The sequence below is a fragment of the Myotis davidii genome, unplaced genomic scaffold, assembly GCF_000327345.1.
Source record: "Myotis davidii unplaced genomic scaffold, ASM32734v1 scaffold6, whole genome shotgun sequence".
NCBI classification, from domain to species: domain Eukaryota; kingdom Metazoa; phylum Chordata; class Mammalia; order Chiroptera; family Vespertilionidae; genus Myotis; species Myotis davidii.
Window position 1 is genome coordinate 15717269 of NW_006383011.1, and position 27059 is coordinate 15744327.

The 27059-nt window shown below is 47.2% G+C and overlaps 1 protein-coding gene across 1 annotated transcript; it reads right to left on the reverse strand.

The window, feature by feature from the left end:
- Nucleotides 1-16754: 16754 nt before the first annotated feature.
- Nucleotides 16755-21039, reverse strand: TMEM247 (transmembrane protein 247). Its single transcript, XM_006778683.1, has 3 exons — nucleotides 20923-21039; nucleotides 19862-20194; nucleotides 16755-16943 (listed from the first exon to the last, which is right to left on the reverse strand). Exons 1-3 carry the CDS (start codon nucleotides 21037-21039, stop codon nucleotides 16755-16757), a joined length of 639 nt encoding a protein of 212 aa, XP_006778746.1.
- Between the last annotated feature and the right edge of the window lie 6020 nt (nucleotides 21040-27059).

The following is a 27059-nucleotide window of genomic DNA, read 5'->3' on the forward strand; positions in this document are numbered from 1 at the left end:
CCACGTCTGAACTTTCTGTGACATTATTGCATCGATGGGATCTTTGAGTTTCTCTGAGCTCTTTATAGCAAGTTCCTCTTTTTGGTCCATTCAAGTCGCGAGTCTTCCTGACTCCTCCTGCCTTCTGGAACCTTTCTCCACCTGGCTCTGGAATTCTTGGACTTGGACACATCTTTGGACTCTCAGCCCATTGGTTTGTTTCATGTGCTTTGGAGTTTGGGCTTATTTCCCCAGAGGGGGAGCTGCTTGTTTGCCCGTGACTTCCCAGGTTTTTTCCACCTTGAAGTATGGGGTCACTTGACCCCCAAGTGAAGTGGAATCAGAGATTGGGTACTGGTTCTGACCCCATGAAAACAGAGAGATGGGGTACGCAGGAATGGCACTAGGTGTGTTGAACAGATGACAGAGCTTGTTCTGTGGAGTCATCGCCTGGCCTTTGATTCCCTAGGGCTTTGGATTAGGCTCACTCCTACTCTCTCTAGCTGTTGTGTGAACCTGGCAAATCCCACGTTGTTAAATAAGGGACCAGGGCCCGATGACCATGTTCTCTGGGGCACTTCAGCTTCCCAGGTCCCCACTGCTAGCTTCACCTACTGTTGTTGACCTTTGACCTCTTCTGATCTCTCTTCCCAGGTTTGTTTCTCTGGCACCCACCTGGTCTGCAACTGGCCTTTGACATATGCTGGCCTGTGGGGTCACAGTTCCTCTTCTGAGGGCAGTGAGCAGGACTGTACCCCAAGGGGAGTGGGGAAGGACAAACTGCAAATCTACTGACCTTCTCTTTATCCAAGGGCAAGGCATGTTCTCTGGAGCCTGTTTTGGGGACAAGGGAGGCTGTGTGTGTGGGTGTGGGTGTGGGTGGATGGGTTTGGAGGATCCATGGAGAAAGCCTTAGGCGTTCCCACTCTGAAGACAAAGAGCATATATCGGGCATGCTTCCTGCTTCCAGGCTCTGACCCACTGGAGAGAATCCACACTTGCATCTCAGAGTTTGGTGTCTTAATATCTGTCGCTTGTGTTCTTCAGGCAGTGCCATGCAGCCCTTTACAGAGGATAGGTGTGGTTTATCAGCCACCTGGGGTGGGAGATTCTAGTCCCAGGGTTGCCACTTATTTGCTAGTTTTCTCCAAGAAACTCACCTTCTCTTTGCCTCACCTTTCTTATCAGTAAAATGGGAGAGAAAAGGCCTATTCTCTTTGGGGTGTTTTGGCAATGAAATGAGATAAAACAGATTTCCGTGTGTTTCATGCTAATTTTGATTACTGAACCTTAACTCAATGAAAATATTTTTATTGTTATATAAGAAATAGGAAAACATTATAGAAGTTTTAAAAATCCTGATACAGTTACCCTTTTCTATTATCCTTCAGATTTCACAGTGATATCCTCAAATAATTATGCATAATATGCCTACCATTTTATACTGTGATCTTTCACATAGTGATACTTGATCTTTGGTACCTTCATTTTCCATGCCTATAAATTATTGTACCTGTCACCTATAATAATAAAAACATAATATACTAATTAGACTGGATGTCCTTCCGGACGTCCTTCCTTCTGGACCAAGTCGCAGCAGGGGCTGAGGCAGAGGCGGCAGAGGCCCCTGCATGAATTTCGTGCATTGGGCCTCTAGTGTTTTATAATTTATTTAACCATCCAAACGGTAATTGACATTTGAGCTACTTTCAAATTTTCATAATAATAAATGATACTGTGATTGGCACATGGCTTTTTAGTGGAATTTATCTATACACTAGAGGCCCAGTGCATAAAATTTGTGCACTGGGGAGGGGGGGGCCTCCCTCAGCCCAGCCTGCACCCTCTCGCAGTCCGGGACCCCTCAGGGGATGTTCACCTGCCGGCTTATCTATATATAACATTTTGCCTATTTGTTAAATTAATACACACACATTGTAGAAAATTTGAAGATCCAGAAAAGTTTAAAGAAAATTTATCTCACTGGTGATTGTACCACTGGGGGTACCATCAAGGAAATGTGGAGTCTGTTCTATTTGTTTCTTTACATATGTTGTGTGTAGGAGCACACATGTGGATACACATTATTGACCTGATGGTGTGTATGTACCGTGTTGCATCCTGGTCTCTACAAGTTACTATTGTGGCAGGCAGCTGAGAGCATGGGAGTTAAGAGACTGGACTCGAGATTCAGACACTCTGACTTCAAATGCTGCCCTGCCACTTACTCAGTTAAGCCCTCTGAATAAACTCTAAACCTCAATTTTCATACTTTATTAGCTAGCTAACCTGAGGAAGTTCCTTCTCTAGGCCAGTTTTTAAAAGCATAATAATAGTATCTGTCTCCTGAGGTTGTAAGACTCAATCCATATCAAGCATTTAGCCAAAACATCTGGCACATCAGTCAATGCTCAACAAATACTCCCCATGGCCATTTTTTCATGCATTTTCCATGACATGAGAATGTCTTGGAAATCACTATTTATAATGACTGCCCAATATCATATTGCTTATTTATACTGTAACCTAGTCAATTTAATCATATATGCATATTTTCAGTTTCAATAACAAGGCATGGATTTTATGCACCTAAACCTTTGCCTCAGTTTGGATTATTTCCACAGGCAGGCATCCTGGAACTGGAATTAATGGGTTAAGGAGTATGACGATTTTTAAAAGGCTCTTTAATGCTTATGCCAAGTTGCGGTGGCAGAAAAGATTTTAAAGAGCCCGGGGCTTAAACATGGTTTTCAAACTGCGGCAGCAAGAAGTGCAATCGTGGACTTTTTTTTCTCTCCCCTTCAATCTTTCTTTCCCAGATCTTAAGTTGTAGCCAGAACCTTCAGGGTTCTAGACTTTTGAGACGGTCCCTTGATGTGAAAGGGGCCAGCGCTCGCTCTGGGGAGGGAGGAGGGAGAGATACTAGTTTGAATGTCACAAGCCCAGACAGTCTCTGTAATTGTACCACAGTTGACAGTGCAGCAGCGGTCACGTGACCTGAGCATGACCTCATAGCTCCCGGCTCCGCCGCGCGCCCCGCCTCCCCTCCTCCCCCCTCCGCCAGCAGACCCAGCGCGCGCAGCAGGAGGGGGAGGGCGGGTTCGTCACTCCCGGCTAGCAAGTGACCTAAAGGAGGCCTGGGAATTAGGTAACTGTCCTTGGTTTCCTGGGCGAAGAAGAAGGGGGACGCTAGGATGCCCAGACCTCTGTAATCACTCGTCAGCGAGAAAATTTAACAGCACGATTAGCAAGTTTTTGCTGAACGCATCTGGGTATCCAGTTCTGGCTGCAAGCCAGGCTTGGGGCCAGACTGCAAATTTCATCTCGCTCAGTTCTTATTAATCCACATCCTTCTTACTGCTGAGGAGAGAGACTTGGAAACACAGATGAGAAAACTTATGGCCTAGCTGGGGAGTGAGGACGAGCCCAAAGCAACAGAAAATGGGAGGAAACAGTGGGTGCCACCACGAGGCTGGTGGTGGGGGTGGGGGCACTGAAAGCTTCTGGAAGAAAGGAAGGGTTGAGGCCGCGTGGGAAAAAGTATGATGGGGCATTTGTAGTAGAGAGCATGGGATTTTAGAGGAAAGCTTAGAATAAAGCAAGGAAACAAAAAAGATCGAGGAAAAGTATTGATAGGATGAAGTGGGCAACAGTGAGAGTCCTACTTCTCCTTTGAGGGTGCCCACAGGTCCCCCAAGATTTAGGGAACGCTGTTGAGTGCTTTCATTGTAGGCACACTCTACTCGCAGGCAAGAGCCAGACTGATGACCCAGGTGTTTTAAACGTTTTTCTTGCACCCTCCTATGTATCTGCACATTTTTAGAAGCAAACATTCAAAAATTCTCCATAGTAAAAATACTTACATAGGGTGTGCCTTCTGATGTATGCAAATATTGACTTTTTAAAATAAAACTTGTTTAGTACTCTGAAAAATGTTTCTAAATGAAATACTATAGGATTGGATACCTCCATCATCCTTTTAAAAAATACATGAAGTTCGTCCTTAAATGTGGACAACATTTCATCTTTCTCTTTTCCTCCTTGAATTTATACCTCCCCTACAGAACTTTATCCTAACATGTTTTATGATTGAATGTCTTTTATGCATCACCTCATCATATTTCTCTCCAACAAAGCTGTGTATATAAAATGATTTTATTTTTAAAATTTCCTGTGACCATAGACTCTAAATGTTAGGGAACATTTTGTCTGGATTTGTACCATGACAACTAGTACACAATTAATCAAAACAAATGCTATTAGAAAATATAATAGATATTAAGGAAGCATAAAAAATAAAGCTTAATTGGAAACGCATCTCTTAATGAGATGAAGCTATTTTTTCCCCCTACACTAATTAGTTCATATATCCTTGGATGACTATTACTCATTGCTAGAAGGGGTTAGGGTTCAGCATTCTATTTCTGATGTGGTGTGTGTGTGTGTGTGTGTGTGTGTGTGTGTGTGTGTGTGTGTGTGTTTTGTATTTTTTTGTTTTGTTTTTAATAGATACAAGAGCTGAGCTCAGAAACCATTTCACATACATAAGTACAAAGACATGAAAGGAATTTTGTTACAACAATGTCTCTCAATTTTACGAACTCCTTTTGAGCTGTATGCCAAAGAGTACATGAGTGAATCATCAAAAATCTTATCAGTCGACAGGTGGAATAGGTTCGCCTTCATTTTGAATTAAAGGAGAAAATCAGAGGCTAGTTGATGTGCCCAGTTATTAGTCTCTCCTCTTTTTCAACATGGATACCAGGATTTAGATTGCCCCTCTGGCACTGTGCCTTTCTCTCCACATCAATGCACGTGGTAAGATTTGGGATGAGTAAGAAGTGCGCCTTTCTTTGGGGAAGTGGGAGGAAGGTGATCATGAGAAACAGCAGGAACCCTCGTCCTGACACCTGAATGAGAGAGTGCTTGTAGAAGTGGAGGGCTTGTGTGAGGCCTTTAAAAAGACCCTTTGGAGAGTCTTCATGTATCCCCAAGAGCATCTGAACCTTAGTTTGATTTGGCCCATTGCTGGATTGATGAACAAAGGAAGGGAAGGCAATGGGGTGAGGGGTTCCTACAGGTTCTGAAGGTCTAGTGGTAGGAGGGAAGGTGCTCTAGGTAGAGGGGACCTCCCTGGGGGTAGCCACCTCTCTGTAGGGCCTCTCTGCTGAGGTGGCAGAGGAACAGTAACCTGAATCCTAGGTACACTGGATGCTGTCTGTCTCCCGATCCAGATTCTTCTCTCAGAGCCTTCCTCCTCCCCTTGGTTCAACCTGCTTTGAGCTCTTGAATGAACTTCCTTCTCATTCTTCCATGTGGGGGGTCTCTGCAGGGCAGGGTGGGTAACCATAGACCAGGTAGAGTGGAAAGGAACATAGTGGGACCAACAAGGGCCGGAGAAAGCTAGAGCCTCCATCAGACCCCAACAGAGAACTGGCTTCTTTGCTGGCCTGCGTCTCCTCTCCATCCCAAGTCGTGCTCACTCATGAGGCTTTGGCTGGCCTCTGTGGTGCCTTTGTGTCCTTAGGAAAGGTCTTATCTGGGCAGATGCAGCACCATGAGCCTATGAGGTGGAGAGCACAAGACACCTTTGTATGAAGAAAAAGGCTCCCTTTCCTCTGGACAGACCCAGCTTAGTGCATGGGGCATGGCTTGGCCAGGGAGGGTGGGCTGCATTTCAGCTCGCACTTGTCCCCTCATCTGGGCACCTGTGAGCATTGCACACTTGCACGACCATGTTGGATATGCTGCTGGTTCCCGCCTCTCTGCCTTTGAGCTCACTGTTCCCCTATGTGGAGTGTTGGCCTTCTAGCTAGTTTAGCCAATCTTACCCATGCTTGGAGGCCCAGTTCACATGCTGCCTCCTCTGTCAGGAACCAGGCTCCTTCCTGGACAGTCATCTCCCCCTCCCCAGGCTTCCTGCAGGACTGTCAATCTATACACATTAATTACACTGAGAATGGTGGGGAGTTACACTAGAGCAGTGGTTCTCAGGGAGCAATTTTCACCCACAGAGGATGATTGGCAGTATCTGGAGACATTGTTTGTTGTCACAACTAAGGCAGGGAGCTTGACACTGGTATCTAGTGGGTAGAGGCCAGAGATGCTGCTAAACATCCTACAATGCACAGGACAGCTCCCCTTCCCACCCCCACCCCCCACCCCAAGTGAAGAATTATCTGCCCCAAAATGTCAGTAGTGTCAAGGAGAAACTCTGGATGAGATGATCTCTAGACTTGAAAAGACTTTATGTCACACCCTAAATAATATTTTGAGCTTGTTTTTTTTACAATGTATTATTTATTTGTTTGTTTGTTTGTTTGTTTATTTTTAATCCTCCCCCAGGGATATCTTTCCATTGATTTTCTAGATAGAGTGGGAGAGAAAGGGAAAGACAGAGAGGAATATCAATGTGAGAGAAACACATCGATTGTTGCCTCCTGCATGAGCCCTGACCAGGGCCCTGGGCCTGGGAGGAGCCTGCAACCGAGATACATGCCCTTCACTAGAATCAAACCCGGGACCCTTTGGTCCGCAGGCCCACGCTCTATCCACTGAGCCAAACTGGGTAGGGCTACAAGGTATTTTAATGGCTTCAGTGTCAGTGGTACTTCCTCAATCAGATGGTGAATTCTTGGAGGACAGAGACCATGCCTGAAGGGCACCAGCACCGGATCCCCCGGGTTTTGGGCTGTCAGGAAGATGTAGAAGATGCTCTCAGAGTTTACTTATGAGCTTCTGCAAGAATTTCTTGCCAATTGGACTCTATTACATTATATCTTAACAAACCATGATAAAAAAGAGAGCCACAAAACTCCTTAGTATGGTTTATACAACCACCCCCATTTTCAGCCCACACCTCACTACATGCCTAAGCCCTGGGCTCAGCTGAAAAAATGTTGAGAGAGATCATTAAACTTCAAGGTGTGGGCAGGCATGTGTCAGCTTTCTCTTTAGCCTGGAGCAAAGAATCCATGAACAATGTTTCCTAAAGCTGTAAATGCAGCCTAGAAAATCCCACACAGGATTCATTAGAAAGAAAAGCTCTGATAGATTTCTCAAATGCAGCATTTCCCAGCAGGTCAGATGTTTGTATTTGTGGGGGTCCACAAACCATGTGTTTAAATAACTTTAAGGCTAGCTAACATGTTGTTCAATATTCTAGGCTCCTATCTTGAAAAAAAATTCTTCATAATGATCTGGAAGGTCAAGTCGAATTGAGAATTTTCATACTCCTTACATCACTATGCTGGAACATGGTGATTATGGGGAGAGCTGGTCCCATACCTCCTCTGCCTCTATATTCATTACAGCCTAGCATAATGTCCCTCTTATCAGATCTAAGGGTAGAACCATGTCTCTGAGTAGCAGCAGCTACATGATCTGCCCTGGGCCTTTTAGAGACCTACCTCCAACCCTCATCCTCACCACATGCAGATCGGTAGGATCCATAAGAACCACTTTTTTTAGAAATATAATTCATTTACTCATACTTTATTTGCCTATTTAAAGTGTAGAACCAATGACTTTTAGTGTATCCAAAGTTGTGCAACTATCACCACAATCAATTTTAGACGATTTTATCATCCCAAAGGAAACCCTGGACCTTAGCTGTCATTTGGGAACCTTAGCTCCCAATTCCTCCAGCTCTAGGCAAACACCAATCTACTTTCTGTCTCTATAGATTTGCCATTTCGGACATTTTATATAAAAGGAGTCATAGAATAGGTGGTCTTTTGTGATTGGCTTCTTTCACTTAGCATAATGTTTTCAAGGTTCATTCATGTTGTAGCATGTCAGCGCTTCATTCCTGTGTATTGCCAAATAATATTCTACTGTGTGGCTATTCCTCACTGTAGTTATTCACCCATCAGGTGATGGACATTGGGATTGTTTCCCAACCTTTCATGGTCTTTTTTTTAATTTAAATTTTTTAAAATTGATTTCACAGAGAAAGGGAGAGGGAGAGAGAGATAGAAATATCAATGATGAAAGAGAATCATTGATTGGCTGCCTCCTGCACACCCCACACTGGGGATTGAGCCTGCAATCCAGGCATGTGCCTTGACGGGAATTGAACCATGACCTCCTGGTTCATAGGTCGACACTCAACCACTGAGCCATGCCAGCCGGGCTTTCATGGTCTTTTCAATGGACCCTCTTCTGAATGCAGTACTCTGTAATGTTGGTGATGCATGGCATATGTTTGTCTGTGGAGTTCTCACTGGGTGTCCTCTCAGTCTGGCCATGCTGCCATTTCCCTTAGCACTGTCATCAATGTCTCCACCTTTACGATGCCAGAGCAGGGCTGTTTTGTCTCAAGAAATGGGAGAAATGGCTCCCTTTCCTGAGGAAGGGCACATGAGAGAACACCCTTCTCCCCAATGTCTCCCAAACACCCTTGTTTAGTTTCATCCCCACAGCTTTCTCCATAGGACCTCCTGGGAACAGATGCCATGATACCGCCTCTATTGGCCATTGCTAAGCCCAGCTTCCAACTTTTTAGCCAAATGGGAAAGTCCTTGTATGATATAGAACTCTTGGTTCCAGTGACAGAAACCCAATTCCAATAAAAATTAATAGCAACTGAAAGCTTTAGGGTGTCTCTTATTTTAGGTGGATCCAGGGGCTCAAATCATGCCAACAAGGACTCACTTTCTCTCTCCTCTCCCCTCCCGCTCCCACCCTATCTGTGTATTCTCATCTTTTCTTGGCTCTGCTTTTCTCTCTAGTGGTTCTATTCTCAGGAAGGCTTTTCCCAAGTGCAACAAGATGGCCTCCAGCAGCTTTGGATATATATTCTATCATCTGAGTACCCAGTGGAAAGACAGTTATTTTCCCAAGAGTTCCAGGAAAAGTCCTAGTTCTGAGATTCATTCGTCAGGCTTGGATCATGTGACAACACAACAACCAAGTATTTGGCCAAGAGATGGAATATTCCATCCAGTCGGTCAGGTCTGGGTCTTGAACCTCCCTTGACTGAAAGTCAGCCCACCTGAACCTCATGGAAAGTAACAAGGAGTTCCTCAAAAGAGAATCAAGGGGCAATGAATGCTGGACACATCAGCAATGGATGTCATTAGAATCACCCTATGAGCTGGCCTGTTTGGGGTCTGCCCTACCAGTTTATCATACGTGTTCAGATATGCCTTAACTCGAGTAGTGGACTTTCCTAGGCTGCAGCTGAAATCCCTGCTAAATATGATAAATTAATTTCTTATTAGACTCTAGAAATTGATATTTAATAATTACCCTTCTTAATGATGGTTTGTAATTGAACATAAACAAATTCTTAGTTTAAGAAATTTTGCCCTAATGGTATATAAGCTTTATGGCAGAACACTAGAGAAATAAAAAAATTTTAAAGAATTTTTTTATTGATTTTTAGAGAAAGGAAGGGAGAGGGAGAGACATCGATGTGAGAATGAAGCAGCTATTGGTTGCCTCCTACATGCTCTTTACCGTGAATGGAGCCTGTAACTCAGGCATGCAACCTGTCCAGGAATCAAGCCTGCCACCTTACCTTGTGGTGCACAGATGACACCTAACCAACTGAGCCACACAAGCCTGGAGAAAATATTTTTGAATTCAAGAGGCCTTTTGAAACCCAGAGGCACAGTAAGTAGGTACCCACTCAGCCCACTCATGTTTAGGATCTAAATGTCCTTGATATAATGTCATGGTAATTTATGCACGCCAGGGATGAGCTGAGACAGGTGGGGGAGGTAAGAAAGGGGTCAGGGAGTCATAGGCAAGGCCCCTGGTGGAAAGGAGAAAGCTGGCTGTAGACAGCAGCACAATATAGCTCTTCTCAGAGATCCCTCCTCACTCTTTCTCCCCCTTTCCTTATTCCTCTGTCACCATGGCAACTAATGATGCTTCCTCCTCCTGTTCTCCTCTCTGGCTGTTTCTGGTCTCTAGGCCTCATTGCTCTGTCTGACCAACTTCACAGAGCTGTTGCCAGCCTCTCTCTACATAACTCAGCCTGGGCACCCAGCTCTGCCCTCCACCCCAACACTCCCTCCCTCCTCATTTCTGTGCTTCCAGGCCCCTTCTTCACTCCTAGTCCAGGCTCGAGCCAAATTCCTCTCTTTAGTCTAGAAGTTGTATATGAAAATTAGATTTTTGCCACTCTAACTTGATTTGAAATGCATTAAGAGGTCTATCTCTCTTGAAACACCTCAAAGTGAGGCAATTTGTGAAGAGAAGACTCCCTTACTGCTGCTTAAACCCTGGACAAGAACGATAACATTCTATTTTTGTACTGAGTGTGTTCTGTTTAAAGAGATCCCCCAGCAGGTCTCTGACTGAAACAGACTCTATCATAAGGGAAATCATATCTCAAGTCCAGAGATTGTGAGCTGGTGGCCCAGACTTTTGTTCAGTTTGGAGAGTGGCTAAGAAACTTGAGCCAGCCGTTCAAAATCAGCAGGTTCACATAAAAAAAGATTCCATTCTTGCTGCTCTTGAAAAACTGTACATGAGGCCTTCATCCTCCCATGGTCAAGATGGGCAGGAGGGAAGTGTGTAGGGGCTGCTTCTTTCACATTGGCTCTTCCTTTCCTGTTAACGACACCAGGCCAGCGTCCCTCATTTACCTGTCCTGCCTGGGCCCACTGGGCATCCCAATCTGGAGAATGGGGCTTGTGTGTGGTTTGCTTAGGAGCCATGTGAAGCTTCTCATAAGTTAGCTTGGTATCTGAGGGCAGGTGAGCTTTTTACCACTTTACTTCTGCTTCCAGACTCTTCCAATCAAAGCACACTGATTTCTAGGAACCCACTGGGGCAGCTCTGGTACCAGGGGGCTTTGTGCATGTGAGGATACAGAAATCATAAGTGAACGTTAGTGAGCGTGAACTGTAAGATTTCTCTTGGGATCCAACCACCTTCCTCTTCTTTCTTATACCTGCCTTAGTATCCTGGTCTCCAGAGAGAGAGCGAGCTAGGTATGGCTGATTCAAGAGGGAAGACCCCAGGCCAGCTACAGACCCACTCACCTGACTTGAGGGGCAAAATAGAGGATGTTGGGTGGGTCCAGAGGAAGCTCTCCAAGGCTTGGAGTATGGATCTCCTGTGCACTTCTCAAGAACATGGCAGGGATATGACTCTGGTTGTGCCAGTGAGTGAGGACCTACTAGTACATCGTGTCCCCTCTGAAAGGCATTTCCCTCCACAGCCTTTGATGGGAGGCAGGAAGAGAATGGGTAGAATAAAAGGGTAGGTTTTTAAGTCAAACACTTTTGAATTTGCTACTGCTAGATGCAAGTAGAGAGACACCCAGTAGGGCTACACAATACCATTGGCAATTCAGTAACAGTACTCTTCAAAGCAGCTCTGAATCTTCATCCACAAGCCCAAATAGACATATATATTTCTCTGTTTTCTTTAAATCAACTTTCAGCTCCTTGCCACAATTGGTCTCTGCCATCTTTTGGCTGAGGAAGCCCAGGAAACTCATGAATCTCTCTAAGTCTGCTTTCTCAGCTGCAAAGAGAGGGTGGTAATTGTGCTCCCTCGGAGGAGGGATGGGGTGGGTGGGGTGGGCATGGGATGAAATGAGGAGACATAAAGTGCATCGGGCAGGCAGAGTGTGCAGGAGGTATTGTGTGCACCCTTTCCCCTCTCCAAGAAGCCTTCACAGAACATGTCAGCCCACAGAGCCCTGCTCAGCCTGTTGCATCCTTTGGTTCATTGGATTGTTCACCCATTTATTCCTCAAGTACCGGGAGCTCCCTGCAGCCACACTATTAGCTTCTCTGGTGTCTCCTGGCTGAAGCCAGAGCTGGGAGAAGAGCTGCCCATGGTAGGGAGCTATAGACTGGCCCTTCCTGGGGGTGGGGGAGATCTGGAGGCCCCCATCCCACCCACCCCACCGCCTCAGCCAAAAGTTGCCTTGCTCAGCACTTTCTGCCCAGCTTCCTGGTGGCTGGCTTCCAAGGCCTGCTTTCTGTCCCAGGACCTTACAAAGGCCCCTTTGATGAAAAGTTTGAGGCAAAGTGACTGTGTCATTTGATACAAATGAGGCTCATGGGGGTACAAGTTGAACTTTATTCTTCTATTTTTGGATTTTCTAACCCAGAGCAAAATAATCAGCTGAATGGGGCGAGGGGCAGAAGCCAGGAGGGAGGGGAACCTCGGAGGAGTTGGAGAGCTTGAGGCTTCTGGTAATTAGCCCTGTGATTAGCAGCTGCCAGATCTGAGTGTGACCTGCACACAGAGAGGTGCCTCCTGCTCCCTCAGCTGCTGCTTCCAGAGCCCATGGTGAGCCAGGGGTCCTCTTTACCTGGGAGGAGACCTCAGCATCCTCCACCCCCTTTCACAATGCACCCCCTGCTCCCCTCCTGCCTACTGATGGGGTGTTCAAGGCCATAGTCTCTCAGGGTGGGACTTGAGAGGTACCACCAAAGCCCCTGACCTCAGGGGGTCTCCATATAACCCCCCGTCTGGCCTCATGGGTGGACCACCAGGGCAGTGGCACCAGGCCCCATGCTCAAGGGGACCCTGTGATCAGAGGGAACTCTGCTGGGGGGATGCCAAGCTGAAAGGGACCCCTGCATTCGGGGGGGCACACTTGGTTTCGGACTCTGCTGTCACCACCTTGCAATTTTTCGTGTTTTTAACACCTGCATTGTCCTTTGCACTGGGCCCCACTCATTCTGGAGCTGGTTCTCTCCACTTCTCCCAGTTCTTGAAATCGAGTGGACAATTCCTACACCCTTCCCTGCTCATCTCTTACTAACACCTATCATTTGTATAGGTCCCCATTTACCATGAGCTTGCACCCCCTTATCAAACTCACCTGTCACCACAGCCCTGTGAGGTGGTTACATCACCCACTCACAGCTGAGGAGGAGGTCGTTTGTGGGGATTTGTCCCATGACCTCAGGCCCTTTGTTCCCCCTGAGGAACAAACATGCCTGCCTCCTGACACAGGTACCACCCATCCTACTGAAGTGTAGGCAATTGGCAAGTCCGAAGCTGATGCTCCACTTTGCTCTTAAAAGCCAACCAAGCCCGCCGAGGGTGCTTAATAAATACGGACTAATGAACCTGCAGCTGCTGCTCCTTTGGCTAATTAAGTCTAAATAAGTCACAGACTTTAAATTATGCAACAAGGCTTGGCCAAAACAGCTTAAAAATGCGGGAGCCCCAGCTTTTCTGCTGTGCCCTGTGGAAAAATCCCATCTTTTAATCACGCTTAACCTTCCTGAAGGAACAGTGGCAGCCTTTAAATAATGAATGAACGTCTATTAGCAAGATTTTCCCAAAGCTGCACACATCAGAGGTGGATCAAAAAAGGGACGGAGACAGAGACAGGCCTGGGGGATGCCTGAAGTTTCTGTGAGTCCTGGAGAGCTGGGAAAAATCAGTTAGTTCCTTAGAAGCCCAGAGCAAGGACTTTGAAGGAGCACAGAGGGAGGCCATATGTATGGAAACCCCGGGCTGAGCCCAGTGCTGATGGAGGTTCCCACAGTACTTCCAGGAGCTATGGGCTCAGTTATCCTCTCTCTCTTCTCCTGCCCATCTGCACCTTACTTCCCCCAGACCCTCGAGGCTAAGAGCAATGTCTTCACAACAAGGCACAGGTAGAATTGAGTCATATCCCCTAGAGCAGAGAGCTTCCCAGACTTTCTGAGATGCCCCAGGCAGTGTGGGTGCAGCTGGTCCCCGGATGGCATGCTGAGTAGCAAGGATTTAGGTTTCGTAATGTGGCTGCCCAGTACAACCAGTGGGGCACTTTTAAGGCTACCAACGCCCCCCTCCGCACCCCCGGACATCATCACAAATCAACTAAATTCAACCCTAGGCTTTGGTTCTTTTTACATTTTTAAAAACTGAGTTTGAGCCCGGCTGGCATGGCTCAGTGGTTGAGTACCAACCTATGAACCAGGAGGTCACAGTTCGATTCCTGGTCGGGGCACATGCCTGGGTTGCAGGCTCGATCCCCAGTGTGGGGCATGCAGGAGGGAGCCAATCAATGGTTCTCTCCCATCATTGATGTTTCTATCTCTCTCTCCCACTTCCTTCCTCTCTGAAATCAGTAAAATATATATATTTTTTAAAAAACAAAAAAACTGAGTTAGAGTCTAGATAACTTACAGGTCACCCAAATGGAAAGCTTAACCAACATGCTGCAGCCAGTTATCTGCTAATGTGGGATTAGAAACATACATGGCAGGAAGTGGCCTTGGGAACCAGCCTGCTCCCCCTTCCCTCCTGTGACCAGCAGTCTCCAGGACTGGTCTTGCCCTTGAGCCCGGTTGCCACCAGTGTGGTTCCATTTGGGGAGCAGGAAAGATACTTCCATCTCCCTCTCCCTAAGCCTGCCTGAAACTTGGTTATGAGCGCATGATTGTTTGGGCGAAAGCTGAGTGTGATGTGTGGCTCTGTTACACCCTCAGTCTTGAGCAGCTCAGTATGGTGTGAGTGGGCTGACAGGCGAGCTGCCTGTCGAGCTGTAGGGGCCACTGGGCTTTGTCCTGTGGAACCTGGGATTCAGGAGGAGGAGGGATCTAGGAACAGATTTGCTTCCTCTTGCATTTTTGCTGAAGGTACCCAGCACAGAGGGGCATCCTTCTAAGTCCCCAGGCCAGGCTGCTGTAATGGCTGTGTAAGGTCATGGGGCCTCAGGCAGAGGTCAGGAGGATGAGGGCAGAGCTGTTCCAGCCATGTATCCCGGGAAAACCATGACCTTCCTGCTGTGGTATGAGAATGAGGTCTTAAGACAGAAGTGGGCCAGGCTAGATTGGCTGCAGCTGTACTCCACCCAATTGTCTCAGCCCCACCACGACTCTGGCTCAGTGCTGGGAATGGGGTGGGAGCTGGGCCTAAAAAAGGCTGTGTACGGTAGACACAGTCACTTACTCAATATCCACTCCTCTCTCTCCCCATACTCTCAGAATCCTAATTTTGTTCAATTCTGCAATAGTGCCCATGCAAAAAACCAACCAAACAAAAACAAACACCTTGCCATCTCTGATGCCCTGCAGCTAGAGCAGCCACATGACCATCTTCTCCAAGAAGGTTGTGAAAACGACCCAAAGTGAAAACCCTACCATTGAGCATTTAATGAGAAATGACAGCTTTATTACTTCCACGTAACCTGTCCCACGGAGCTACACACAGGGGTGGATGCTTTGAGTTGAGGGGAAGCTGAGAAGTCACCATAGACTTGGATGGCAGGATAATGTGTAAATGACATTGAATCCTGGGGAGGTCGTCTTTTTTACATGTGTTTTCAGTGAGCATCACTCAGAGCCTGAGACAGAAACTTACTCTTTTGTCCTCTTAAGGCAGAGCCCTATGCCTGGGAAGAGGAGAGGTTCCTAAAGACTTGATGGATTGTACAGCTGCCCAGCCGCATTCAGTTTGCTGCATTTATCCCCTAAAGATTCCTATTCCTTCGCCAGCCGGTCAGCCATCATTCCTGGGCAGGGCTGCTGGGGTCAGTGCAGCTGACAGTGAGCTGGGGTGTGTGTGACAGAGAAGGGGTGGGGGCTGGCACTGGGGAGTTGAAGTTCTTTATCTTGTTACATATGCACTCTGCAGCCTCATTTTGAGCTTCCCGCGAGCCCTCTAGTGTTCAAAGTCTGTTCCTTTAGGTTGTGGCTGCCTGTTTATTTGGGGTGGAGGGAGGTGTGTGCAATTCTATTGTGGATAACTTTATTTGCTGTGGCGTGTGCGCGTGTGTGTGTGTGTGTGTGTGTGTGTGTTTTGAGGGTTGGGCTATGTGGCCTGTTTTTTTCCCCTCCTCCCACTTTTCCACTGGACTGCATTGCTGAGCCTCTCTGGGCCCAATCAGGTGTTCAATTCTTCCTTTCCTAGGAGGGTGCCCAGAGTTGGCTCCCCTGCCTCACCGAGGCAGGCACTGCTCAGGAGTAGGGGCACCCTTTGCCAATCAGATTCTGATCAGCCTGTCCTGGGCTCCCTGGAGCTTCAGCATCCCTCTTTGTGGCCTGAGGGCAGGCTCCAAGCCTGCATGACTGACTGTGCAGCCCTGTTCAGCCCAGCGACACATGGACCTTTGCCAGTGGCCTGGTGATGCTCTGCTGACATGTTTGCAGAGCTGGAAAGAGTCTCTTGTACTAGTTTCCTGCACTAGTGTTGCTACTATAACACGTGACTGTAAACTTAGAGGCTCAGGGCACCTCCCATGTATTCTCTTATAGTTCTGGAGGCCAGGGCTGCATTCTTTCTGAAGGTGTAGGAGAGAACCTCTCTTCTTGCCTTTCCTAGCATCTAGAGGCTGCCTGCAGTCCTTGGCTTGTGTACCCGCATCACTCCGACCTCTGCTTCCAAGGTCACATCTCCTCTCCGGTCCCCACCTTCCCGTCGCCCTCTTATAGGCACCCTTGTGATTACAGTGGCCTCACCTGGATAACCCAGGACGATCTCCCCATTTCAAGGTCCTTCATTTAATTGCACCTCAAAGTCTCCTTTGCCACATAAGGGGACATATTCATAGGTTCTTGGGACTGAGACATGGACATCTTTGGAGGCCCCCCACCACCCCTCCCCAAGCCTACCACTGCTCCCTGCACCTCATGGCATGATTTCTGCGATTCTGAGCGCAAGGCCTGGACATGTCACTCACACTAAGGTGTAAAAGGCTGACAGCGAGCGGTGATTTCCAACAGCAAGTTCTAGTGGCCAGGAGACAGCGTGTTAGGGCAGGAGGCGCCAGGGAGGGAGGAGGCAGGGTGGCTCGGGCTAACGTGGCTCATGTCCCAGCAACACTAAACGGAGGCTCTCAGTGATGGAGAGAACCAAGGCACTTAGAAGTATGACCACAAAGTTTTAATCAAACAGAGCAAGATGGCCGCGATACAGAACAGGTAGTGCTTGGAGAAGAGGAAGAAGACCATCTCCTTGGTGACATAGATTATGTGTATGAAGATGAAGCAGTACAGGAACATGGCAAACTGGTTCTGGGGGTGCAGGAGGTCCTGGAAGCTTCCCGAGAACTGTGGGGGAGAGAAGAGAGTGGAGCTGGGAAAACGGGTCTGGGTGCCAGGCAGAGAGCGGGGCTGCCATCCTGCTCTTGTGCCTTCCTGAATGGGACCTCCGGCAGGTGGTTGTCCTCACCGGAGGGAAGTAACAGTGCCCACCTCGTGGGGTTAGCAGGAGAGAGAGGCAAGCAATAAATTCCTAGCAAGCTCACAGGCACAGAGAGGGCATTCGTGGGCATTCACTTCCTGAGGCTGCTCTTATCCCTCCTGACTCAGGCCTCCCCTCTCTGTTTCATGTTGCCTCTGAGTCACACAGGTAGGCAGTCTCCTGGGCCTCTGAGACCCTAGATCTGAAGGCCAGGTCTCGGCGTGTCCTCTGACAGTTTGCCCAGACACTTAACAGTGTGTTTTCTGGACAGTAGCACAATGAGAGGGTGTCCCCTGGGCACAGATGACTGTTTCTGACTCTCTTGGTCCTGGCCCATGGCACATAGAGTCAGTCTGTGGTCCTTCAGTCCAGGGTTTGGTCTCTCCTGTGGACAGGTGGTGAGAGATGGGGGCTGGAGGTCTCCCTCAACCCTGAGAATCTTAGGCCTGAGGAAAACTACTGAAGTTGTCTGGCTGACGCTGCCTGTGTGTTGTTCTTATCTGGAATCTATGTAATTGAGGTTGACAGAGCCCATGGTAACTGTAGAAAGCGCCAACATATAAGGAAGGTGATATTTTGATCTGCAGTTAAGATACCACCCATGGTTTATCCTTTCAAGTATCTTTTAAAATCATGCCACATTTTTTGTAAACAGGCAGAGGGCAGGGTCTGTGGTTCCCTAAACTCGGTCAGAAACACACCCACAGAGGTAGTTTTCAATGCAATGGCATGTATCCCATTCGCCCAGGAAAGAGAGTGGGGAGGAAGTTGAAATATCAAGTCAGCTCTCCACCTTTCCACAAAACACTTTTGTAAACTATTGCTAGAGATCGGGGATTTGGACACAGCGTTGCTGAAACCACTACATTAAATGTGAGGGCAACGAAATCAAATGGAGGGGGAAGAAGATGACTCCGTGATGCCCACTCTAGAATGCATGGCAAGCAGGCTGGAGCCCAGAGGAGGAAGCCTGTGCTCTCGCAGGATGGCAGGGCTGGGCAGGTCTCATGGTCCCCTGCAGACTCCCTGTGGCTCTGGATCCACGGGCTTAACCTCTGCCACCTTTTGTGGCCTGCATGCGTTTTCCATCTGAAATGCTGCTGGTGACATGTATGATTTTGATAACAAAGCATGCATTTGTGAAACCTTTTAGACTCTTAAAACACTTTCAATGGTTTATCTTTTGAGTAGAAGTCAGAAAGCAGATTAGAACTCTACACCAAAGGTTTCTACCTCATCCGGCAAGGAGAAAGGTCTTCAAACAGAAAAGGGCAAATAAATATAGTTGGGAGGAGACATTGAACAAAGGCATAGTTCCATACATACCTGCTTTCAATAGTTTCGGGCTCCAATTTATAACAAATTTTATCCCAGGATATGGAGAATACAACAAGTTTGAAATGGAAATTAGGTGCGAGATGTGAAAAACATTAGGAAATGTGCCAGAATCTTAGAGATAGACAAATATTTTCTAGATTTTCAAAAAGCGGGGGGAAAAGATGGATTCTGGATATCCCCATTCAATTAGCTTGACCTGGCTCAGCAAACGCATCAGTGTACAATGAAGGAGGTATTTTGTGAGCAAGGAAAAAAAGATAATTGCTAAGAAGACAGCATGTATTCTTTGAGAACAAATCATGCAACACCAACCCCATTTTCTTAAAAACTATATATTGGGGAAATGCTACAGGTAGTATAATATCATAATTCTGGAAGCCATCTGACAGTGTGTCTCAAGATAGTGTTTTGGACAAAGTAGAGATATGTGAGCTGGATAAAATGTAACACATGGGTGGTGACTAATGGAACACGCAGGGAGATTTTTTGGTGGCATTTTCTTTAGGTCATACCCTCCTAACAGTTATAGCAATGACTTGAATAAAGGCAGAAGGCAAGTTTCTCAGAATTGAGGATGACTCAGAGCTGGGAAGCATAACTCATACATTATATTCCAATAAAACTGAAAAATGATGAGCGTTGCATTTGGGTCAAGAAGTGAATTGCATGAGTACATGAAAATGGTAATAGCTAACATTTATTGAGTGCTTACCTAATGTGCTAGGCTCATGGCAATGTGCCTCACACACATTCTCTCATGTAATCCTCACAATGACCCTGTGAGGTAGGTACTACCTTATGGATGAGCAAACCCAGGCTCCAAGAGAATGAGTAACTTGCCCAATGTCATGCAGTTGATATGTGATGGAACCAGGATTTTAACTGTCTGATTTTAAAGCCCAGAGGAGACTTCTTTAAGCAATAACATCTTTCATGACTTAATGTTAATTATGGCCCAGTCACTGTGCTAAGCACTTCACATCCCATTTAACCACAAGTAGGCGTTCTCATCCCCATTTAGTACAGATTAGGGGAGAATGGTCCATTTCTTGTCAAAGATGTCTAAATTTTAGTGTGACACCTTTGGCAGAGGGTGTCACACCTTTGAGTTGCCATTATTAGGGGTTCTGGGTCTAGCTTAAGCACTGCGTCTCTTCAAAGAGATGCAGAGAGGAACGGAGAGTGGTGGAGGAAACGTTGAAGACTCTTCCCCGAGAAGGAAGACCATGGGCAGGTGGGTGGACCAGGTGGAGGCCCTTCCAGGGTCAACTCTCAGTGTAACATGGAAACTCTAAAGCAGTGAGCTCCTAGCTCTGGACCCAGGGGCAGGATATGGCTCTGAAGCAAGTAGGGTGGGCTTCAGGGATGGAGGCTCCCTCACCCCTGGAGTTAGCCCCTGGCCATCTGGTGAGACCTGCAAAGTTCCCCCCACTTTCATGTCACTTACCAGGCGGGGCCGTGCCTGCTGCTGCAGCTGCTCCATCACCTCCTCGTGCTGCCGCTGCCGCTCATTCTCTTGGTGCAGGTACCTGAGTCGTGTGAGCTCAAACTCCATGCGCACCTTCTCCAGCTCCATCTCAGCACTGAGCTCAATTCCTGGGTTCCCCAGGGTCATGGGCAGCTCTGAGAAGAATTCAGGTCCATCGCCCGCCTGGCCCTTGGTGGTGGAGCCAGTCTTGGAAGACAGTGATTTGGGTGACCCTGAGCAGCCTTTGTCTTCACAAGTTTCCATCTCCTCCAGGTAGTCAGAGGAGGAGTCTGGCTTAGGGGACTCTGCCTCCTGAGGCGGGGAAAGGGGAAATAGAAGGATGGCGAGGAATCAGTATGGGGCTGCCCCCTACTCCCACCCTAGGGCACTCCCAGAGCCCCAGGCCACAGGGGACTGCAGGTTTGGAAGAGTGCTTGCTGGGAGTTGTAAAGATCTAGACTGAGTTCTTACTAGACATGCACTGACATGTGGTCATCAGGACCTGAGTTAAGAAGAGGAAGAGGGCAAGCTGACATGAAGGAATGAAACCCTAGAATTGAAAGAGATGCTGGGGAGCTGAGACTAAAGGCTCTCTTCCTGGTCATTTCAAATCACTTTGGAGGTAACTTTCCCACCTCCTACTCCACTTATCCTTGAGAAGATTGAGACACCCAGTCCTCTGGGACTACCGTGGGAGGAAGAAACCCAGGGTCTGTGCTGAGGGCACCTAAATATATGGGGACCAACCAAAGGGCCATGGAGGAGCTGGATCCCATACACAGAGGGAAGAAAGGGCCCCGAATGGGGAGTTAGATGGGAAAGACCTCAGTCAACTTCCAGTGGCTTCCCACAGTCTTATGAAGGGCTCTCTGGTCCCCGGTGAGAGCTGGATGCCAGTTGTGGGGATGGGGTGCCCATCACCTGCTCTTCTTAGCAGCTCTCTGGAATCTCAGAGCACTCAGCTCCTATCACATGTCCCCACAGTTCTCTCCCTCCCTCTGGGGGTCTGGCTGGAGCAGTGAGATGAGGCCCCCCCTTACCAAAGCAGCCCTGAACTTCCCTTCAGACATGAGGTCATCAGGCACCATCTTGGGGAAGGTTGGGCAGCTTTCTCCCGCCCCCCGGGCTTCCATCATCTCCCTGGCTTCTGTTGTCATCCTGAAATCCACAATGCTGCCAATTGGGACCAAAGGACATCTTTGAGGGGCTCACATTTGGCCTCACCAGATTCTACAGCCTGGCCACCATCACAATCCCCTGCCCTCACAATAACCCACATTCTACCTGTTGCTAGGGCCCTTTGGCAGAGGGCGGCACGCCTTGGAGATGCCATGATTAGGAACTGCAGGGTGGGCCTTTGCCACTCCTAGGGGCTGCTTTGAAAACTAGAATTCCACCACTTGAAGCCCAGAATTCCATCATTTGAAATCTGCTCCCTTGGGGTCTTCTTTTCATGTAGACTGTAGGCGATGAGTCACAATTAACTCTACAAACCCTGTTGTGGGCTGAATTATGGCCCCCACTCTCAATTCATATAGTGAAGTCTTCACCCACAGTACCTTAGAATGTGACCTTATTTGGAGATAGGGTCTTTAGAGATGTGATTAAATTAAAGTCATTAGGGTCAGTTCTAATCCAGTATGACTGGTGTCCTTATAAGAAGAGGAAATTTCGACACAGAGGAAGATGACATGAAAATAAGGGAGAAGATGCCATCTATAAATCAAGAAGAGGGCCTTTGTGTGAGTCAGGGTTCTCCAGAGAAACAAAACCAGTAGGATGGACAGGTGTGTGTGAGTGTGTGTGTGTAAGTGTGTGTGTGTGTGTGTGTGTGTGTTACATGTGCTTTAGTATAAGGAATTGGCTCATGTGATTCTGGAGGCTGAGAAGTGGCATGAGCTGCTATCTATAAGTGGGAAGCCCAGGAAAGCCAGGCTGAGTCCAAAGGCCTAGTAACTAAGAATGCTGCTGGTATAAGTCTCAGTCCAAGGCCAGGAGTAGACCAATATTCAGCTCAAGCAGTCAGGCAGCACCAATATAGCTTTCCTCCACCTTCTCTTTTTCTATGCAGGCCCTCAAAGAATTAGATGATGGCCATCCACATTGTGTAGAGCATGCGGCCTGCTGGCTGTGAGTTTGACATGCTTGGAGTAGAGCAATCTGGTTGACTCAGTCCCTCAATGCAAATGCTAATCTCTTCCAGAAACACCCCCACAGACACACCCAGAAATATTGCTTAACCAGATATTTGGACATTCCATGGGTAGTCAAGTTGACACAGAAATCACAGGCCTGGGACAGATTCTTTCCTCACAGCCTTCAGAAGGACCCAACCCTGCTGACCCCTGGATCTTGGATGTCTCACCCCCAGAACTTGAGAAAATTAATTTCTGTTGTTTAAGCCACCTAGTTTGTGGTACTTTGTTACAATAGCCATAGCAAATTCACATAACCTCTGTCATTCATCGATGGATTAAGGGGGGCCAGCAAAGAGATTGAGGGTCTGGGGAATACACTTTGCCATCTTCAGTTTTTGGGGAAAATGACATCAAACAATTTTGGTAGTTGAAGGCAGGGTTGTATTATGAAGAGAGAAAGGGCTGCATTTGAATTCTAGCTTTGCTACTCATTCTAAAGAGGATAAGGATTTAGCCAGCCCCCTACAATTACAGCACTGATGTAAAAATAGAACGTGTATTTGTCCACTACCTGCCTATACAGGGACTAAGTAAATGGTAACCATCATCTCATTATTATAAGAGATGGGTCCATCACTGGGAGAAGAAAGTGCTCAAGCTCTACCTTCCTGCAAACCTTTAACTGAACCATGACTTCCCCCTCCCAGCTTTCTGATGGTGACCATGGGAACTGCCTCACAGCTGTTGTGTAAGATGTCGATCCTGCCTCAAGCACTAGGAGTAGGCTTACCAGACAAACATAAAATGCCCAGTAAAATTTGAATTTTAGGTAAATATTTTTTAGTATAAATACCTTCTAAAAATTGCATGGGACACACTTTTACTAAAATTATTCATTGTTTATCTGAAATTCACATGTAACTGGAGATCCTGTATTTTTAGTCGTACACCTGTCAATTTTAATCTGCTCAAAGAAACAAAGAAATAATGAACTGCTATTCAAACCACCAAGTACAGAAATATACAATAAGTGCTATGGGTAGTTAGGTCAGCAGTACATCAAACCACCATAAAATCTCAGTGGTATACAGCAATACACATTTATTTAGCTGGGATATCTAAGAGTTGGCTGGTCTTGGCTGGGCTCACCTAGGGGGCTTGGCCGAGGCAGTTTTATTCCACATGTCCCTTGTCCTCTTCTTGGGAACAGTGAGCTAGCCTGAGCATGCTCTTTTCATTGCAATGGGAGTAGCACAGAGGTATTGGAGCTGACACACCATCACCTTTGGCCAATAATAGGTTTATATGGCCAAACCCAAAGTCACAGGATGGTGAAAAGTACTCTGTTCCTTTAGTGGGAGGAACTGCAAAGACCTAGGGCAACAAGTATGGCTATGGGGCAGGATGAAGAGTTGGGGCTCCAAACGCAATCTGTCATCATAGTCAAGAAGGTTGGTCCTGGCTGGTGTGGCTCAGTGGTTACTTTCAACCCATGATCCAAGAGGTCACTGGTTCGATTCCCAGTCAGGGCACATGCCTAGGCTGCAGGCTCAATCCCTAGTAGCTGGTGTGCAGGAGGCAGCTGATGTTTCTCTCTCATCAATGTTTCTTTTTCTTTTTTTTAAATCCTGAGTCTACCACCCACTTTTATTTAAGTTAATTAATTAATTTACTTTTAATTGATTTCAGAGAGGAAAGGAGAGGAAGAGAGAGAAACATCAATGATGAGAGAGAATCACTGATCGGCTGCCTCCTGCATGACCCCCACTGGGGATCGAGCCTGCAACCTGGATATGTGTCCTTGACCAGAATAGAACCCGGGACCCTTCAGTCCACAGGCTGATACTCTATACATTGAGCCAAACCAGCAAGGGCTCTCATCAATGTTTCTATCTCTCTCCCTCTCCCTTTCTCTTTCTCTAACTTCAATAAAAAATTTTTTTAAAAATAGATTTTTATTGATTTCAGAGAGGAAAGGAGAGGAAGAGAGAGAAACATCAATGATGAGAGAGAATCACTGATCGGCTGCCTCCTGCATGACCCCCACTGGGGATCGAGCCCGCAACCCGGGCATGTGCCCTTGACTGGAATTGAACCTGGGACCCTTCAGACTGCAGGCCAACACTCTAACCACTGAGCCAAACTGGCCAGGGCAATAAAAACATTTTTTTAAAAAAGGTTGGTACTGATACAGTTGGAGCAGCTAGGGAACATTTGTGGGACGCGGTGACATGAAGGATGGGTGGGATTTGGGCAAGAGGGTAGGACCAGCATGAGCAACGTCTCGACTGATAATTATTATCCATTTGCCTCTCAGTTTCTGCTTTCTGCCCTTCTCCACCCTCCCCTTTCCCTTGGAGGTGGACCTCCATAAAACTGCACTAATTCATTAAGCAAAGCAATATGCTCAAATGCAAAATGGAGTCTAGGATTCTCATTTCCCCTGTCCCAAGGTGGAATCCTCACACTCCTGTCCTTGAGGGGACTTTGCAGGAAGCTGGGAAGGTAGGTCTCATATGCCTTGGATGATGTGGCACTCCTGGCAGCATGGGAAGGGTCCCCCTCCTCCATTGAGCCCAGAGGAAGGGGTGTGTAGGAAGGCCACATGAGAGAACAGTGAAGGCAGGACAGGGACTCAGGTGGCTGGGGACTGGGCTGGTGCACCTTCACATGCCCTGCCATTGTTATGGCGCCGCTAATTCTGGTGTTTCTGCTGCATTGTATCCTCCCACTTCTCACTGTCACTCTTCCTGACATTTTCTTCCCTCTTATAGCCTCAGGGTCCATGGGATCTCTGCCTCCTCCCGGATTTCAGCATACTTGTAACTTCAGCTTCTCATGGTGCCTCATGGCCACTCTCTGTGTTGTTTGTCCTAACTCTCTGGTTCCTAGTGGACTTTTCCAAGGGCAAGAATCAGAACGACCTGGTTGGCCTCTATTTGGGCAAAGTGTTTCCTTCTAGCCACCGGGCAGTTGAGTGATTGGGGAAGTGCCCAGCCCAGTCAGTGGGCCATGGAGACGTGGAAAGATGGGGAAGGCAGGGACATACAGTGCGGGGCGCAGCAGCCTGGAGTTGTCTGTGAGCGGGAGCTGTGTGCGTGGGGTCAGTTTCCCTTAGAAGGGGCATTGGGTGCAGCGGGCACCATGTTGATGATTATGGGCACATTCATAGAGCCACATGTCAATCATAGCTTTGGCAAATAACCAGAGGAGAGACTTGTATATTAACTCAGGGCTCACAAGCTTTCACGTACATGATCTCATTTGATTCTCAGAATGCCCTTGTGAGGTAATTTGAAGCAGGTACAATTATTGCTGCCTGGCAGGCAGGGAACCTGAGTCATAAGAGGGGTGAAGTGATTGGTGTCTGAGTGCAGAGGATGTTAGCGGCCGAACCAGGACTGGAATGCAGGGTTTCCATCCCCCGCCTCGCCCCCGCCCCCGTTGTTTTTTTAATACCAGACCATGATGATGGTTTTTTTAGGGCTCCAACTCTAAGAGGTGAGATGATTTTTCTACCTTAAAAAATGAAAGAAGATGGTATGTACAACACTGTTTATAACAGCAAAGGACTGGGGAAAATTGGACTTTCTGCCAGGAAGGATGTGGTTAATTAGTGCTGTATCCATATCAAGAATAGTATGCAGATTTAAAAAAAGAATAAGCTTAAAGAAAAATCCAAATAGGTAGAGGCATCAGTGCAAATGTGGAATGCTCTCCAAAATATAATATTCAGTGGAAAAGCAAAACCAGTGTTCCCATATGTGTTGGGATATGCAAACGTCACACTTATATATGTGCCTACATAAGAGTGGTTCATGATGGCCATCTCGCAGTGAGAGAGCTGAAGTGTTGGGGTTTGGGGTGGGGGGGGGATTATTAACTGTATAGCATTTTGTACCCGTTGGTTTTTAAAAAACAATGTGCATATATTACATTTTTAATTAGACTTTTTAAAAGGTGTCTGGGAGAGAGCTCTGCTCAGTGTGAGTGACGGAAGTTTAGGATGCAGAACTTGCTCTGGCTGAGGACAGGAGGGGCATCTTGGAGCCGCTGAGCCACATCCAACCTACACATCATCTCCCCTCCTGTGGCCCCCTACCGGTCTAGGGTAGTTTTTCTTCGGGGATGAAGGTCTTGCTGTTGAAATGTCCTCTTCCCTTCCCGGCTGCCCCAGCCTCAGACTGTTGTGATTTTGGGGCACTTCAGCTCAGATGTGCTGGAGCAATGAGGGGATTATAATAGATACACTGATGCTAGCTTACATTTAGTGGGCACTAACCATGTACCAGGCACCGGGAATTTTTCATAGATTACTTTACATAATTTTCAAGGAACTAGTAAGTACTAGTATTATCTCTGTCATTACAGGGGTGGGGAGTGAGTCTCAGAGAGACAGAAGCCCCTGGCACAAGGACAGGAGCAGGTGACACCGAGACTGAAGCATCAAAGTCCCCGTGTGCAGTCCCCTCCTGCTTGGATACTGAGGGTGGTTTCTGTTTTATTGGATGAACTCTGGCTGATACAGGAGGAGGTGACGCAAGATGCTCAGAGGATTAGTTGGGGGAAATCCCACCAAGGAGGGAGCAAGGACTTGTTTGGGGACACTCGCTCTTCCCCCAGCGGGGCAGGGATGTGTGTGAGGGCAAGTGTTCGAACTTTGTATCAGTGGGGATTAGTGGGTGGTGGGGGTGGGGTGGGGAGGGCAATTAGAAGAAATTCCAACAGGGAAGGTAGACTCTAAAGAACGATTAACTGCTAATAGGAATTGGCTACTACTAGGTATACCAGTAAATAATGCGGATTTTTTTCAATAGATGGAGCTACAGGTATGTTGATATCTATGCGATTTGATATGTATGCTATTTTGTTGTATTCACAAGCTTCAAAACGTCATATGTCAAATTTTCTGAAGGCGTTAACATCATAGATATATTTACGCTTAAAAATGCCAAATTTCGTGCCAAAATAAGAGCATTTGCGGGAAGTTTTTTTTTAAATTAAATCTTTATTGTTCAGATTATTACATTTGTTCCTCT

Bases quoted from the DNA above. Each gene is read 5' to 3' on its own strand.
- TMEM247 (XM_006778683.1), bottom strand. From the start codon at position 21,039: ATGACAACAGAAGCCAGGGAGATGATGGAAGCCCGGGGGGCGGGAGAA. The intron at 20,195-20,922 runs GTAAGGGGGGGC...TCCCCGCCTCAG, and splicing joins GGAAGTTCAGGGCTGCTTTG to GAGGCAGAGTCCCCTAAGCC. The intron at 16,944-19,861 runs GTAAGTGACATG...TCTCCCCCACAG, and splicing joins AGCAGGCACGGCCCCGCCTG to TTCTCGGGAAGCTTCCAGGA.